The sequence below is a fragment of the Diplotaxodon limnothrissa genome, linkage group LG9, assembly GCF_057381915.1.
Source record: "Diplotaxodon limnothrissa isolate DT_005_m linkage group LG9, D_limnothrissa_male_GT1.1, whole genome shotgun sequence".
NCBI lineage: Eukaryota > Metazoa > Chordata > Actinopteri > Cichliformes > Cichlidae > Diplotaxodon > Diplotaxodon limnothrissa.
The window spans coordinates 32,526,206-32,542,488 of record NC_140604.1 but is presented as its reverse complement, the minus strand read 5'-3'; the positions used below and the strand labels follow the sequence as shown (position 1 = coordinate 32,542,488).

The window sequence follows — 16,283 nt, the reverse complement described above, 5'->3', positions numbered from 1 at the left end:
GTCTCATGGTGCCTGGGAGTGTCAGTCCAACTCACTCACAATACCCATCTGTGTGTGGAATAACATATTTGATGTTTTCCTATATGTAGAACAAAGTCGCACAAAATGTACTATAGATATTACTAAAGTGATATTGTCAAAACATATGATCAACACATAAAATAAAGAAATGTCCATCACAAGAGTTAGCAGCTTACACAAGAACAGAAAGAATATGAAAGAGAAGTGGAAAAGGAAAACAGAGGATTATTAATGAAGTCATGATCACTCCACAGACATCACCTTCATATGAAGAGAAACAAAGAGTGTAACTCAAATGATAAAACATTAAGTTCCTGAGGCAGACAAACAGAGAGGCTAAACAGAAGGCAGAAATCAAACCAAAGTGAGCTAAGAGAGAGAGACCCTGTAGAAAATGATGAAGTTAAGCAACCAGTGTAGTTATAACTGACTTACTCTGGATCTCCTCTCAGACTCAGGAGGGGGCGAGCGGGCCGGCTTTGTAGTTGGAGTCGGACCAGCAGAGACAATGGGCTCACTGACCTCCACTCCCCAAGTCAGTCACCACGAGGACAAGTTCTTTGTTTAGAGATGATTTAATCCAAGCTCACCAACAACATCATTCAGCTGTCCTCGTCAGAACTAATGAAATAAAAGCAGTAACATTTAGAAACGTCAGTTTACTAAACATAAAAATATTGCTCTATTAGCCTCGCTCACATGTTCTGTAAAGATTAAATGACTTAAATCATCACGTGGTTTACAAAAACACATTGTTAATCTCAGCAAATAAGTGTGCATCCAGAAATAACTGTTTTATCTCGTTTGACATGGAAACTTAAAATTACAAAGAGACACTGAACGCACCTTCCTACCAGCTGTAACCTAGCAGGAGAACGTACGTTCGTCTTCGCAGCTGCAATACATACCTCACAAAAAGCCGTTCATCAATTAGATTTAACACGACGCTTCTCCACAATACTTTGATGCGGGTTCTTCAAAAAGTGCCCTTTTTTTTTTTTTTTTAAACGGCGGAAAGACACAGCAAAGAGCACAGTACGCACAACCCTTCGTCTTCGTCTTCTCCCCTACTTCTTCTTCTTCTTCTGCTTCTTCTTCTTAAATTCTATTGGCGGTTTGCAAACAATAAAATGGTGCGTTACCGCCACCAACTGGTATGGAGTGTCGACCCTCAAACCCTCCCCAAATGTTTACTCTCTTTTAAAAACTGGAATAAAGCCTGATAATTAGTGATGTGTCCTGTGTGTCGAAGCTTCGATACCTGTGTCGGGTAATCTCGGCGAGTTTTCGCGCCAGATTCAGTTCAGTTCAGTTCATTTTTATTTCAAACATTTCAAACATGTGCCTTCACGATCATTACAAAATATCATTCCATTATTTGTTTGAAAAGGAGTAGGCAGAAGTATTTACTTATTTGTCCCTACCCCCTCAAGTTCAATAAATTTATTCGAAATAAAGTGGGCAGCAAAACACAGCTGATTTCCCCATCAGTGTTGTTGAACAGATTACGTACGTGTTACATAGTTACTTGAGCATTTATTGTTCGATGGAACCAGCAAGGAAGAGATTTTTTTTATCTCATCTCTTCTAATAAAGTATGCACACAGTACTAAATATCACGAATGATTAGTACCACAATATAAATAAACAACACCACATATCCTATAATCTGATTTCTGTCTTTTAGTTTTTTAAAAAGTGAAGCGCCACACACTAGTTTGTGTCATTATCCAGATGTACATAAGCATGATTACACAGTTACTAGGGGTGGGTTTTGATTATCGATTAAAATCGATTCTTGGATAACGTCATATCGATTCATTAAAATCCTGAATCATTTTTTTATATAAATGTATTTTGCCCGAAATGCCAGAATCTCAGGTTAAACCTCACAAAATTTCAACAACCACCAAACAGCTAAAGCAGTAAATGAGAGCAGGAACACGGATTCTGCACAAAGACGTAAACACAAAGCACGTAGCCTCCGACGGGTCAGAAGCAGTGAGATGTCGCCTTTCTCACCCGACGGCTCGTACGGGGATGCGGTCGGGGCTGAAAGCCGACAGCTCGCTGATTCTAATGTTTCGCCGGGTCCGCGCTTTGTGTTTACGCCCTTTTTGCTCAAGTTCTGAAGCTGCAGGTTTTATCTCTCACCAAACAATATTGACCAAACCAGCAGCAAAAGAAGATCCAAACTACACTTCACATGGAAGAAATAAACATGATAATTATCTCGTTTGGCTCTCAGCGAAGGCGGTCGCACTTTTTCTCCTCTCCTCTCCCTTATCTTCCCTGCAATTGACACCCCTTTCTCAACGAGAAGTCTGGGCTTGGGTGAGCCTGAGTGCTGAAGATATCTACCTATTAGGAACCATGGTAACATTGTTCTGGTTGATCAGAGCTGGCTTGGCCCTGACTTATCAAAGAATTAAGAAAGCTGAACTGGCTGTTCAAACCCCCACAAGGCTGCCCACTGGGATTGGAATGATGGGAGAGGTGTGTTTCTCAAATGGGCTCATTGAGTCAGCACGGATAAGATCTGGACTTCTTTAAGTTGCTTGAAGACGTTTCACCTCTCATCCGAGAAGCTTCTTCAGTTCTAAGGTCAAATGGTGGAGAGTCCCAGATATAAACCTAGTGGGAGTGACCCCCCACAGAGGGACAAAAGGACCCCCTGATGATCCTCTAATCGCCTGAGCCAAGGTGGGAAACTGGGCGTGGGTCCCAATCAGCCAGAGTTTCGTGTGAGTTCATTGTGAAACCTGGCCCCACCTTATCATGCGAATTCCTGAGGTCAGATGGCCCAGGATGTGAGTGGGCGTTAAGGCGTCTGGGAAGGATCTCAAAACTGGATTATAGATGGCAGAGAGTTGGTGTCGTAAACCCCCGCCTCTGTTCAAAGATGGTCGCTCACAGTGGACATAGATGGCTTCTTTCACTCCTCTTTCAAACCATCTGTCCTCTCTGTCCAAAATGTGAACATTGGCATCCTCGAAAGAGTGTCCTTTATCCTTAAGATGCAGATGGACTGCTGAGTCTTGTCCTGTGGAGGTGGCTCTTCTGTGTTGTGCCATGCGCTTGTGAAGTGGCTGTTTGGTCTCTCCAATGTAGAGGTCTGGGCATTCCTTGCTGCACTGTACAGCATACACCACATTGTTAAGTCTGTGTTTTGGCGTTTTATCTTTCGGGTGAACCAGTTTCTGTCTGAGTGTGTTGCTGGGTCTGAAATACACTGGGATGTCATGCTTGGAGAAAACTCTCCTGAGTTTCTCTGATACACCGGCTACATAGGGGATGACAATGTTGTTGCGTCTGTCCTTCTTATCCTCCCTCGCTGGTGTCTGGTCTTCTTTTCTGTGCCTCTTTGCTGACTTTAAGAACGCCCATTTAGGATAGCCGCACGTTTTGAGTGCTTCCTTTACATGTGTGTGTTCCTTCTTTTTCCTTCAGGCTTAGAGGGAACATGTTCTGCCCGGTGGTGTAGGGTCCTGATTACTCCAAGTTTGTGTTCCAGAGGGTGATGGGAGTCAAAGAGGAGGTACTGGTCCGTGTGTGTGGGCTTCCGGTAAACTTCGATGTTGAGTTTGCTGTTCTCTTCAATGTGCACAGCGCAGTCCAGGAAAGGCAAACAGTCGTCCTTTGTGTCTTCCCTGGTGAACTTGATGTTTTTATCCACAGAGTTAATGTGCGCAGTGAAGGATTCCACTTCTTGTGTCTTGATTTTGACCCAGGTGTCGTCCACATATCTGTACCAGTGGCTGGGTACTCTTCCTTTGAAAGAGCCAAGAGCCTTCCTTTCCACTTCCTCCATGTAAAGGTTGGCTACAATAGGTGACACGGGGGAGCCCATGGCACAGCCATGTTTTTGTCTGTAAAAGCCTTTCCGCCATTATGACAGGTAATGTAGGACTGAAGTGTCCTAAAAATCACACTTAAACAGTTTTTTTAAAGGTAAAGTACATTCTCACATCATACGAGTTTATTATCCAAGTCTCAGAATCCAACAAAGTTACATCCACTTTACAGACTGTTGTACTAATGCTGACTAACAGCAGCACTTAACAACAGAAACATGCAGGATATCCTCACCAGCTCACCTTGATATCTGTGTCACTGGACAGCTTTCTCCAGAGTGAATCGACGTGGACACCAGCCGAGGTAAACAGCTGACTGACAGAGGAGTCACATCATAGACTTGTTTGTCCTGCTGCAGCTGGACATGCATTCGAATTGGGAGAGTTGCAAACATAGAATTTAACTGACTGCACTATGCAATCTAATAACATCTAGTGGTGACATTTTACACACCGAACCTTGGAGAGTTTAAAAAAACAGTCTTTAGTTCATGCAAAGAAAAAAAGGTTAAAGAGTGAAAGTGAATATTCTCTGCTGGTTCAATCATTGTGAACAGAAACAAATCATGTCAAAGATTTCTGATTATAAATCTTTATTCAAACCACAAACCCTGGATTAAATCAAATACAGACTTATTCATTCAACACAAGAAAACACACAGCTACAATATTTTGTCATACAGAGTAACAAACCTCAGGATATGAACACAGTAACAGCGCTCTCTGCTGTGTTGGGTGCTTTTGTTCATGTGCTACAGCAGACGTGCATGGTTCTCCATGTAGTCATGCGGGTCTCCTTCAAAGGGCAGACGTGGAGGACTGTTGCAGGCTCCCATCAGGAAGATGATGATGGTGCCAAAGATCATCACAGGAGTGATCAGGAAGAGGCAGAGACGGTCGACGGTGCGAGCGATGCCGCTCCAGTTATCTTTCTCCTGTGACGACACCAGCGAGGGCAGAGTTTTATGTTTCACCTCATTTTTTATTCAATAAAAACAATAAAGCCATAACCAAAGGAACTAATGAGCTTCTAGTCCTCTCATCAGATGTTGTTACAGTCTGGCCCCAGATCCAAGAATAATGAAGTCAACACAGCAGTGTTAAAAACTGCTGGTTTGGGGACTCCAGTGAACCACAGTGGAAGATTTGGAAGAGACGTGAATCTTCCCAGCAGTGGCCAGACTACCGAAATTACTCCAAGAGCACATCAACGACTCATCTAGGATGTCACAAAAGAACATCTAAAGAACTGCAGGCATCACTTAAGGTCAGAGTTCACGATTCAACAATAAGAAAGTGACTGGGCAAAAATGTCATCCATGGGCGAGATCCAAGACGAAAACCACTGCTGACCAACAAAACATCTGGATGATCCCCAGACTGACCAGATGTAACGGGTTTAAGTCCAGTTACATCAGGTTTAAAACGAATACAACTTTTCAATCAAACATGGAGGTAGTGTGATGGGTTGGGGCTGCGTTGCTGCTTCAGGCCCTGGACGACTTGCTGTAAATGAACCGTGAATTCTGATCTGTACCAGAAAATCCTGAAGGAGAATGTCCGACCATCAGTTCATACACTGAAGCTCAAGATCACTTGGGTTATACAGCTGGATGATGTGCCCAAAAAAACAGATGAAAGTTTTGGACTGGCTTTGGAGTCCAGACTAAAGTCCAATGGAGATGCTGTTTATGCTGAAAAACCCTCCAATGTGGCAGAATTCACACAATTCTGCGAAAAGGAGTGGGGCCAAAATTCCTCCCCAGTGATGTGTAACATTTGTTTTTATTTATTATCAATGCATGAACTTCCCCCCCGCCCAGGTTGGCACAACCAGTTCTGAGGCTTAAGGGGCGATGACTTTCACACAGGGCCAGGTCGGTTTGGGCAGCTTTTTCTCTTTATCAATGAAACCATCATTTGAAAACTGTGTTTTGTATTTTCTTGGATTAACTTTGACAAATATTAGAATTTGTTTGTTGATTTGAAACATGTGCGTGTGGGAAATACTGAAAAAAATGCAAAATGTTGATGAAAACGTGCTAACATTTTTTACACAATTCAAAGCATCTTGAATCAAGCAGAGCATCGTCACGTTCTGGTTGTTCGCTCTCACCTCGTTGTATTCGTTCTTGTTGCGCATGTGTTTGATGATGTAGTTCGCTCCGTCCACAGCTGGCTTCATTTCAGAGTACAGCTGATCCGTCACACCTCCGTCATCCTGGGGTTTCACCACTACACACACACACACACACACACACACACACACACACACACACACACACACACACCTCAATTTAAACATCCTCTCTGCAGGTTTTACTGCAGAGTCCACTGATCACGTATACGACCAAACAGCTGGCCCCAGCAGCATCAGACTCCAACACAAAACTACGTGTAATACTGATGTGCTGAAGCCTGGCGACGAAGGCCACATCACTACATCTGATTCTGATTTCCTGTCACAATAACGCAGCATCTTATAAACACACTCAGGCGACGGTGCGTACATGCTGCATGGGTGACTCGAGTGGTGAAGCCGTGTCTCTCCGATTGTTTCTCAAACATCAGCTCGCTGCGAGACTTGACGGTGTAGTACTCGTCCGCTTTGGCGATGTAACCCACTGAACTCGATCGTCGCGGCAACGCTCCATCCCACGCTGGCTCTGCCTCCGCAGGGTGGGACATGAGCAAGAGCCGAGGCAACCGTTCGAGGAAAAACTGGACGTGGAGAGAAACGTGTTTATTTACATAAAACTCAGAAAGTTTTATATTTTATACATTACTATTGCTGTATGGCACTATTACAGTACTACACTGCAGTGTGTCTGAAAGCTGACACTTTAAGTTGGCATATATTGGACAAACAAAAGTAAATCAAATATAAACAAATGAATTTTAATGCCATAAATATTCTTAAAAATGTAGTCATTGAATTAATGCTCAAATACGCCATAAATAGATATTTGTAGTATTTAATTCTGTAGTTATGTACCTTGATATTGATTCTCCTATTTTTGCTTTTGAATTAATTGTACTTTATTATTTTATTTTCAGCTGTGCTGCCTCAGCGCTGTCAGTGTGAATCAGTGAATACACATCAATAAGCAGCAAAGCATTAAAATAAGCTGGGAAAATATTGTGAGAGAAAGATGCAAAGCAAATAAAAAAATTCTGCAGCTCGGGTCATAACTCGCACTCCGTTGAGAGCTCATATTACCCCAGTTCTTCAGCAGCTTCACTGGTTGCCCATAGAGGCCAGAATAAATGTTAAAATCTTACTTCTTACATACAGGTGTATCCATAAATCTGCTCCTTCATATTTATGTGACCTGCTCCATATCACCACTGTTTCCCGCCTTCTCAGATCATCATCTGCTATTCATCTTACTGCTCCATCCTCACACCTTAGCACTCTGGGGAACGGAGCTTTCAGTCGCTCTGCTCCTCGGCTCTGGAGCTCTCTTCCTCCTCCTTCCTCCTGTTGACTCCCTCTCCGTATTTAAGTCACAGCTCAAAACACATCTGTTTAAACTGGCTTATTCGCTTTAATGCTGATTTTATCTGTTGTCAAGCTCTGTTTTGTAATTTTAACTTATTTTATGTATTTTATGACTATTGTTTCTTTTATTAATTCTGTTTTTTGTAAGGTGACCTTGGGTTTCTGAAAGGCGCCCTTAAATAAAATGTATTATTATTATTAGAAATAAGTTCTAAATAAATAAATCAGTTTTTAATACGTTTTTAAAACGTGCAACAGATATTTAAAATAAATGCACAGAAATATTCTTTGGCTGCTGCTTAAAATGTGTAATATGTTTGTGCATTGAATGGTATATTTTATAAATTCATTTCACCTGGACAGGATGTACATCACATGGTGTGTGTGTGTGTGTGTGTGTGTGTGTGTGTGTGTGTGTGTGTGTGTGTGTGTGTGTGTGTGTGTGTGTGTGTGTTTTACCCTCTTGGTCCACTCAGTCATGACGTGCGTGCTCGGCGTCCTGAAGTGCAGGTTGAGGACGACCACACAGTTTAAAACGACCACAGTAACCAGCACCATGATGAACATCAAATACCTGGGAGACAGTTTAACTTTAACTTTGATCTATTATTTCTTTCTTTTTTAAATTAAATATACACATTATTTTCTCACTTTTCATTTCTTGTTATTTGTCAGCGAGTGTTTACAGACTGGGAACTTTAAAAAACAGCAGTCCATATTTGGAGAGTCTTCACCCCAAACAGGAAAACTGTAATTCTGTAATTCAGCTGTGCTACACTTTACTGAACAAATGATGCGCTTCCAGTATGCAGACTCTTTCTCCAAGATCTCATTATTACTTCAGTCTCGTTTGAAGGCTTCTGTCCTGCAGTCCATTCCTCTCATGACTCTCTCCTTTGAGGCTACAATTCCCAACTGTTGGACGTCACATATCTCAGTCGTTTTTCGTTTGCTTCCTGCCTCTGCCAGGCTCGTTCTGTCCTGCGTGTCTCTGAATTTCTTGACGACACTTCTCACTCCAGTTCATGATACACGCTGTGATACTAACTTTGAATATTCATCTCCTGCGTTGTGAGCATCAACGATTCTTTTTCTCAAATCTAAACAAATGTATCTGGTTTTGGCGTGACGCTTTCTCAGGTGACATGTTAAAGCCTTGTTGAAGTTTTTAAACTGCATTGCAAAGTTTAAGTACATCTCTGCACAGCAGTGGTTTGCGCTCTGGCTCAATAAAAAGGGCGTCAGAAGGCTAATAACACTGACCCTGGTAACTCTGACTGTTCTCTGAAATAATCGTGTTGCTGTGTGCAAACAGAAATCATTCATGTTTACTGAAGAAAACCAGCATATTATAATGAAGCACTTGGAAAAGCTTCAATCTGAATCTAAAGCTGATGTTTCCAGCTGTTGTTGGGAGTATGTTTTGCGTTTCTTACTTAACAATGAGCGGCACAGACATGGAAGTTTCCGGCAGCCTTTGAGAGATCAGCAGCAGGAAGACAGACTGAGCGAGCAGCACAGAGATGGACAAGGTCATCTTCTCGCCACCTGCACACAAAACGCACAAACTGTTTCAACAAGTGAAGGAAACCAGTTCAGACTGGGATCATTTTAAACCTCCAACAAAGTATTTCTGGGCAGTTTAAGAGCAAAGTGTTTGCAAAGTGTTTGCAGGTGAGCTCTGTTTACACTAAGACCAGAGGAATCGACAGGAGATTCCCAGTTACGGTGATTTCTGACTTTTTCCCAGATTAATGTTTAAAAATATAAATGATTTAATTATAATTAGTTTACAAATACATTTAATCTGCCTTGCTGCAGTTTCCTGTTGACAGCCTGCAGAAGATTTTAAGCTTTCAGAGTTGGCACATTTCTCTGTCTTATAAAAAAACCAAAACTGAGTGTGTCTCTGTGCATGTCGAGGAATATTTGCACAGCTCGGTAACACCACAGGTTACAGAGAATTGGTTGAAATTGCTCTTTAAACGTGCACTGACTGTCAGCGGGCAGGTAGTAGACGAGGCAGGCCAGGAAGGAGATGAGCACACAGGGAATGATGATGTTGACAATGTAGAACAGAGGTTTGCGTTTGATGATCAGGTAGAAGGTGATGTCCTGGTGCTTGTTGCTGTCCATGGGGATGTGCTTGTAGATGTTTCTCTTGGCCGGCCGGTGGACGATCTCCCACTCGCCGTTTTCTGCCAACATTAGTGGAAAACATGAGATGAGACCCAGACAGAAGAAAGTTTACATAACGGCGCTTCCTCCACGTTTGACTGCCAAACCTGACTGCGTCGTTTCAGCCTAAAGTGAAAAGATGTCTGTTCTTTGACATTAGAAGCACTAAAATGTGTTTTTCATGTCCATGTTTGTGAAAAATGTATCTAAATGCAGTGAAGTCCAAACTTTTTTTTTTTTTTTGCCTGTGCACACTACAGTAATTATACATTTTTTATAAAGATGCAATAAAAGTGTTGGAGTTTCAACTCTTCATATGAGGTGTTGATGTACTGGTGATGAAATAAAAGAGGCCAGAGTTGGGCTGAAAAAACTGAATAAACCCATCGAAGAAAGAGCAACACTTTCAGTCTGGTTCATTCATAAAAAGACGGAATCCACTGACCAGCTCAGGATCACCAAAAACCCAGAAAGACCACAAAAGACAATTAAAGTGGATGATGACAGAATTTTTTCCATGGTTAAGAAAACTAACTTCACAAGATCTAACCTTAAGAAGAGACTCAAAGAGGTAAGAGTATCACTGTTAGCAATCAAGAGACGCCTTCATGAATACAAATACAGACGGTTTACAACAAGATGCAAAGCTCAAGACAAGAAGACCAGCTACATGATCTTTATGTGCAAGTTAAATCCTGACCAACACTGTGGGAGGAGGTGTGGTTCTTTGTGGACAGGCGGCTGCACGGACACTTTTCCAGATGAGCCAGAAATATATATTTGGACAGGATCGAGTTACAGTACAGTATGCCATGGGCATTTCTGACAGGGAAAAGTAAAGTGTGAACATAACACTGGAGTGCAGAAAAGAGCATCTACCTGTAAAGCTAGCAGGGTCAATAACGACCCACTCTACTGTATAGTTGGCGACTTCTCCGGCGTATTCTTCTTTCAGGAGCATCCGGATCTCTTTGGCGTTGTAGGTCAGAGAGCTGCAAAGCACCGTGACAAACACGGATTAAATTAATCTGAGATCTTTCAGGAGAAAAACACCATAAAAACTTTACAGATTTGCTTCACAGCAGACTGTAAATTCTGATTTTGGATGCATAACTGTCAACAGAGAGCTTTAAATAATTCTTTCTTACGTGAACTTGAGCGTGCAGTTCTGCCAGTCGAAGGGGAAGTATCTGACGTTGATGGAGCAGGAGGAGCGGAAGATGGCCGGTGGCAACCAGTAGCAGAAACCATTTTCATACACCAGTACATTACTGTAGTAGGCCACTTCAAACTGGGCATCATTACTGAGGCATGGAGGAAGGAGGAAAGGACATACAGTTAGGAATATCTGTTTTTGCCCAATGATTTATTTATTTTATTTGGGCTCTTTACTTCACCACAGTGGGTTTTACATCAGTGCAGACTTTCAGCTGTAATTTAAGGAGATCAACACAAAGTGTAACCTTAAAACTGATTTGGTTTTGCAGTACTGTGAAAAGGTTTTTGCAACACTTGAATGTTTGAGATCTTTAAAGACAACCTGAGTAAATAGAAATGTAGTTTTTAAATTATGATTTTAATTATTAAGGGGAAAAAACATTCAAACCTGCGTGAAAAAACCTAATAACATGTGCCAGCCTTACCGGCAAGAACTGCAGTCAAGTGTTTGAGATAACTGCCAGTGAGTCTTTCACATCACTGTGGAGGAAGTTTGGCCAACTTTACTTTGCAGAGTTGTTTTAATACAGTCACATTGGAGGATTTTTGAGCATGAACAGCAGCTTTAAGGTCACACCAAAGCATTTGACTCACTCATTCTCAGATGGACTTCCTGCTGTGTTTTGGATCATTGTCCTGCTGTATAATACAAGTGCTCCCAAGGTTCAAGACAGCAAATTAATGGCCAAACAGACCAGAATTAATGGTTCCATCAATTACACCAAATCGTCCTGAAGCAGCAAAGTAGCCCCTCCACCATTCTTTTGCTGTTGGCTTGGTCTAACACCAGATGTAACAGGACTCAAACCTCCCAAAAAGTTCAGCTTTTGTCTCATAAATCCACAGAATACCAGCAGTGGTTTTCACTCAGGGTGGCAAAAACAGGGCCAGGCCTTAATGACTGGGATTATCATGACAAAATAGTTTTCATTTACTTATCTCATAGAGACGGACAAATACATTTAAAATTTTTAATTTTCCATTGACATAAAAATGAGGTTTTTTTGTGTGACCTCACTTGTTTTCCAGAACGATCGCCGGCAGCCACACCATGCTGGGCGGCAGCCGGAGTATCTCAATGCCACCAAACTCTGTGGAATTCCACGTCAGCCGGTAGTCAGTCCACGTCTGCCATAACACACACACACACACACACACACACACACACACACACACACACACACAGAAGTAAATAAAGAGCTGCAAGTACTGAATATGAAGATGTAAAAGAATGAATTGTTACCCACAATTTCCAGCCACACGTTCGTCAGCAGCGTCTCGTCTACTTCTTTCTACAGAGGAGAACAAAGACAAACATCGATGTTTCTGTTTGAATGTGTTCGATTTAAACCTAACGGACACATTTAAAGTTTTAATGACAGGATGAACTACATAAACACACAGAAGCTGCGAACCAGAGAGATGAGGTTGGAGAGCGTGAGGGCGAGGTTAACATCGACAACATCCTGCTGCTTCTCGACGGGGCGCAGCTCCTTGTTGTATCCCATCTCTTTGAACACGTATTCAATAACACGCTCCTCTTCGTTCCTGCCATTGCACTCTAACACACACACAGATTAAAACACACACGTTTTACAACTGCTGTTCATATTCTCTAAGCTGCTTCTACTAAAACTGGGAGAGATTATACAAAAGTCCAGCAGGCCAACAAAGGACACGTTTCAGTATTTAAGATGAGCAAACCAAACCTGCTGAGGAGGCAGTGGGCAAAAAACTCTGTTGGAAATCTAGAAAGCAACCAGTACTGTGATGGAGGAATGAGACACTCAACAGTAAATCCATTTCTATAATTAAACATGAGTTAAAAGAAAAAAAGCAACTTTACTTTTTTCTACCTTTTTTCAAGTTATCTTTAAAATTTTGCACAAAGATGTCAGTTTTCATTTTTTTCTCATCACGTAATAATCTATTATTTAAACAGCTTTCCGATTTTTTGCTGTTGTTAATAATTTCTGGTTGCAGTCCAATGCTTTTCAGGATCTTTATGATTAGATGGGCCACTTTTTTCCTTGACTCGCTGCTCACGCTGACACTTCTGACCCTGCTCAGAGTGATTTTAATCCCAGCTCCTCTCGTCACCTTCCAGCCTTCCAGTCATTTATTGCCGAATATGGAAGGAAGACATGCATGAAAACACACACGCCTTTCATATTATACTGCTAATTCATTTCAGTTCAATTCAATTTTCCTTACACTGAGCTTAATCTCAACCACAGTCACTTCAAGGTGTTTTATATTGTAAGGTGAAGTAAACTCTTTGGACTGACCAGTGCTCAGAACAATGGGAAGGTCTAAAGATCAACTGCAAACATTAGAGGTGGATGCTGGGTGGGTGCAGCAGTGCTGACATCAGAGGGACAGGTGGGGTATGACGTGGATGAGGCGTGTAGAGAGTATGAAGCAGTGCAGCTCAACTCGGCTCCCTGCACTAGCTCAGACCCCCCCAACCAGCTTCTTTCTGTTGACGGTGTTTGAATTTAGACATGTTTACTCTTTAAATTAAAATCTGAGTCTTAAGATCAAAATAAATCAAACGGTATCACCAGTGACAGTTTGGTTTACAGTGTGGAGTCTGATCCCAGTATTAGTCCAAAGCTGAATCAGAGCGACACTTGAAAGCTTCAATGTTGCTTCCTAATGGGCTTCCAGCTCCTGTTTCCAAGGTCAAACATAAACTCATCTCTAAACTCAAAGAATGTGCTGCTCAATTTAGAAATCCACAATCCCACAAAGTCCAGGTGACATCTTTTTGTGTTTGTTTTTAGTTTGGTTTTTGACTAACGGCCAGGCCTAGTGACACAAATACACTGTAAACAAGCATGACATTCAGAGAGGAAAACCGACGGGATCCAAGCGCATGAATGCTTCATGCTGCTCAGATTTCACAGCTGCTCTGCAGATCCATCGACCACGACGGATAACCGGCTTCCCATCCTACAGCGCTTTGATTTTCACCAATCTGATTCAAAGGGAACGCTGCACATCACTGAGTTTACATTTTTCTATTTGAGATGATCATTTTTCACTAACGAGGTTTTAATTTGGATTTAAAAAAAACTCTGTACTGTCTCAATACCCAACTATTTGCTCAATGAGTCCTTCCTTAAAAACCCCCCCAAAAACACTTCCATTTTAAAAAAAGACTTGAAATAAGTCTGACACAAAAGTTTAGTCGGTCACATAACAGACCAACTGCTTTAGCTGTAGATTACATTTTCCAGTAAGAATAAACTTCCTGCTTTATGATTAAAGATATTTTCAACCTTTAAAATAAAAGATTTGCTTTGAAAACATTTCGTCAGGTTATCAGCTTAACGTTTTCACTAACTTACCCGACGACAGCAGTGTGAGCAGGAACAGAGTGGCCAGTGCTGCACGCTGAAGCTCCATGGCTGAGTGGAAGTGAGAGGTCCAGAGCCCTTTCACCCACCGACCTGCTGCCAGAACCCGAGAGGCAGAGTGACAAACAACAGCTGCAGACACACCGAGCAGAAAATAGAAAGCACAGAGCAGGCCTGAGCCGCCAGCTGCTGTCACCTCCACCCCGTACGGGAAACTGATAATAAACATGGAGTTTTAAATTATGAGATCTGAATAAGTTAAAAAAACAACAACAACACTCAGTTTGAGACACTTTTTTCACTCTTGGGTCTGTATGATGTCACAGACAGGCGATATTCAAACACCAATAAATATGAAAGCAGGTACAAATAAATCGATCATCCCTCTAATTTATATTTGGGCAGAAAAAAAATCCTGATTCCTGTTTCTCCCTGCTGGATTCAAAGCTCATACCATTACATCGTTAGTTACTATTATTCTAATGTTTTCACAGTAAGCTTTAAGCTGTGTTTGACTCTCATGGTTCAAGGTAACTTTATTTATACCCACAGGCAAGAAAAATGACAGCATTTGGCATCCCTTCAAAAACACACATACCTAATAAAAATATAAACCTCACTGTAGCACATGTATAGTAATTTAAACATTTCGAATCAAAAACAAAAACTGTCCCTGTTGCTGTCACTGAATTAAATAAGCACTAAGCTGTTTTTATAACGCTTTGTCCTGCATCCCGGAAACAGAAACCTCCGTCCTGAGGAAAGAAGCTGAAATTCAGCCCTTAGAGGATGGGAACCATTTTTAAGGACTGATAAAGCCATCCTCTGTACCTGCTTAGAGTACAGGGAGGCTAAACAAGACTGTTAGGGATGCACCGATACCGATACTGGTATCGGGGCCGATACTGTAAATTGTGTGTGTACTCATACTCGTAAAAGTTAACCGATACCATGAACCGATACCAACTTATTTCATTAATCAGAGGGTGGCTTGTCATTTCTGTTGTAGTTTTTTAGATTGGCCACTAGGGGGACATCCCGTGCTAAACAGGCACAGGGTTAGGCGAGTGAGACTGGTGACTCCAGATTAAAAAAAAGAGAGAAACTGGAGGCTGCTGTAGCTAGGCTAAACAAAATGTCAGCAGTGTGGACCGGAACAGCCAACTTTAACTCAGGTTTTGGAAAAGCGATGAAAAATGTCAAGAGAAAATCCACGGGCAGTTAAAATAACAGAGGCTCTGACTCATTTTATCGCTCTGGATGACCAGCCAATGCCGGTCGTGGAAAACATAGGATTGCATCGTCTTCTAAGCATCCTCGAGCTGCGATATGAAATTCCCAACCGCCCATACATCAGGGAGGTAATGGTGCCAAAACTTTCTGAAGAGGTAAAGACAAGCAGTGTGTGCGCGATGTCAGTCCTCGGTTTAACGGCACAGTGGACTGATGATCCACGCGCAGATGAGGAGTTCGTTCGTCAATGCCAAATACTTTCGTTCTTTTGTTTGTTTGTTTACAATATGGACACTGCAATAATTTAAAAGTTTATTTTATTCGCAAATCTAATTTGTATTTATTTTATTCCAAACAGAAGTGTTTATTTATTATTCTGAAAGCTCGAGACTGTGCCAATAGTTCAGTGATATTTTGTAAAATTACAATGTGGAGACTGCAATAATTTAACAGAAGTGCTTATTTTTCACTTGAAATTTTTTTTGTGGTCATTTTTAGATTTAATTTTTTTATCGGCAGAGAATATAATAAAACCTGTCTTCCAATTAATTGTATTATAGTATCGGTATCGTATCGGTTTGAAAAAACTGGTATCGTTGCATCCCTAAAGACTGCGGCTCACCTATCAGACGACTGGACCATCTCGCTATTTGATCTGTTGGGAAGCCAGATAATATTCTGTTCACAAGAATTATGAAAAAATACTGAACAAATCAGAAACATCTGCCTGAAAACATCCGTCAGCTCTATAAATATGTAAATGATAATTAAAAATTTATTTCAAAAAGCAGGCCGAGGCAACAGTTTATTTTAGTTACGTTTTTAAATATTTTTTAAAAGAGGAATTTACAAAAACGATCTAGGATGTACACACATATCTATCATTTATTTACCAAATAAAAACACAGACACAGA

General features: G+C 41.4%; 1 protein-coding gene across 1 annotated transcript; it reads right to left on the bottom strand.

The window, feature by feature from the left end:
• Positions 1-3,623: 3,623 nt before the first annotated feature.
• chrnd (cholinergic receptor, nicotinic, delta (muscle)) lies at positions 3,624-14,223 on the bottom strand. Its single transcript, XM_085363032.1, has 12 exons — positions 14,127-14,223; positions 12,189-12,334; positions 12,021-12,065; positions 11,792-11,901; positions 10,704-10,859; positions 10,435-10,547; positions 9,375-9,575; positions 8,814-8,925; positions 7,837-7,951; positions 6,386-6,596; positions 5,992-6,110; positions 3,624-4,810 (listed from the first exon to the last, which is right to left on the bottom strand). The coding sequence occupies exons 1-12, from the start codon at positions 14,182-14,184 to the stop codon at positions 4,628-4,630; spliced, it is 1,569 nt and encodes a 522-aa protein (XP_085219158.1). The 5' UTR covers positions 14,185-14,223; the 3' UTR covers positions 3,624-4,627.
• Positions 14,224-16,283: the final 2,060 nt, after the last annotated feature.

Excerpts from the sequence above, each read along its gene's own strand:
- chrnd (XM_085363032.1), bottom strand. The coding sequence starts at position 14,184 with ATGGAGCTTCAGCGTGCAGCACTGGCCACTCTGTTCCTGCTCACACTG. Across the intron at positions 9,576-10,434 it reads TGACCCTGCTAGCTTTACAG|AAAACGGCGAGTGGGAGATC; the intron begins GTAGATGCTCTT and ends TAATGTTGGCAG. Across the intron at positions 6,111-6,385 it reads TCGAGTCACCCATGCAGCAT|TGGTGAAACCCCAGGATGAC; the intron begins GTACGCACCGTC and ends GTGTGTGTGTAG.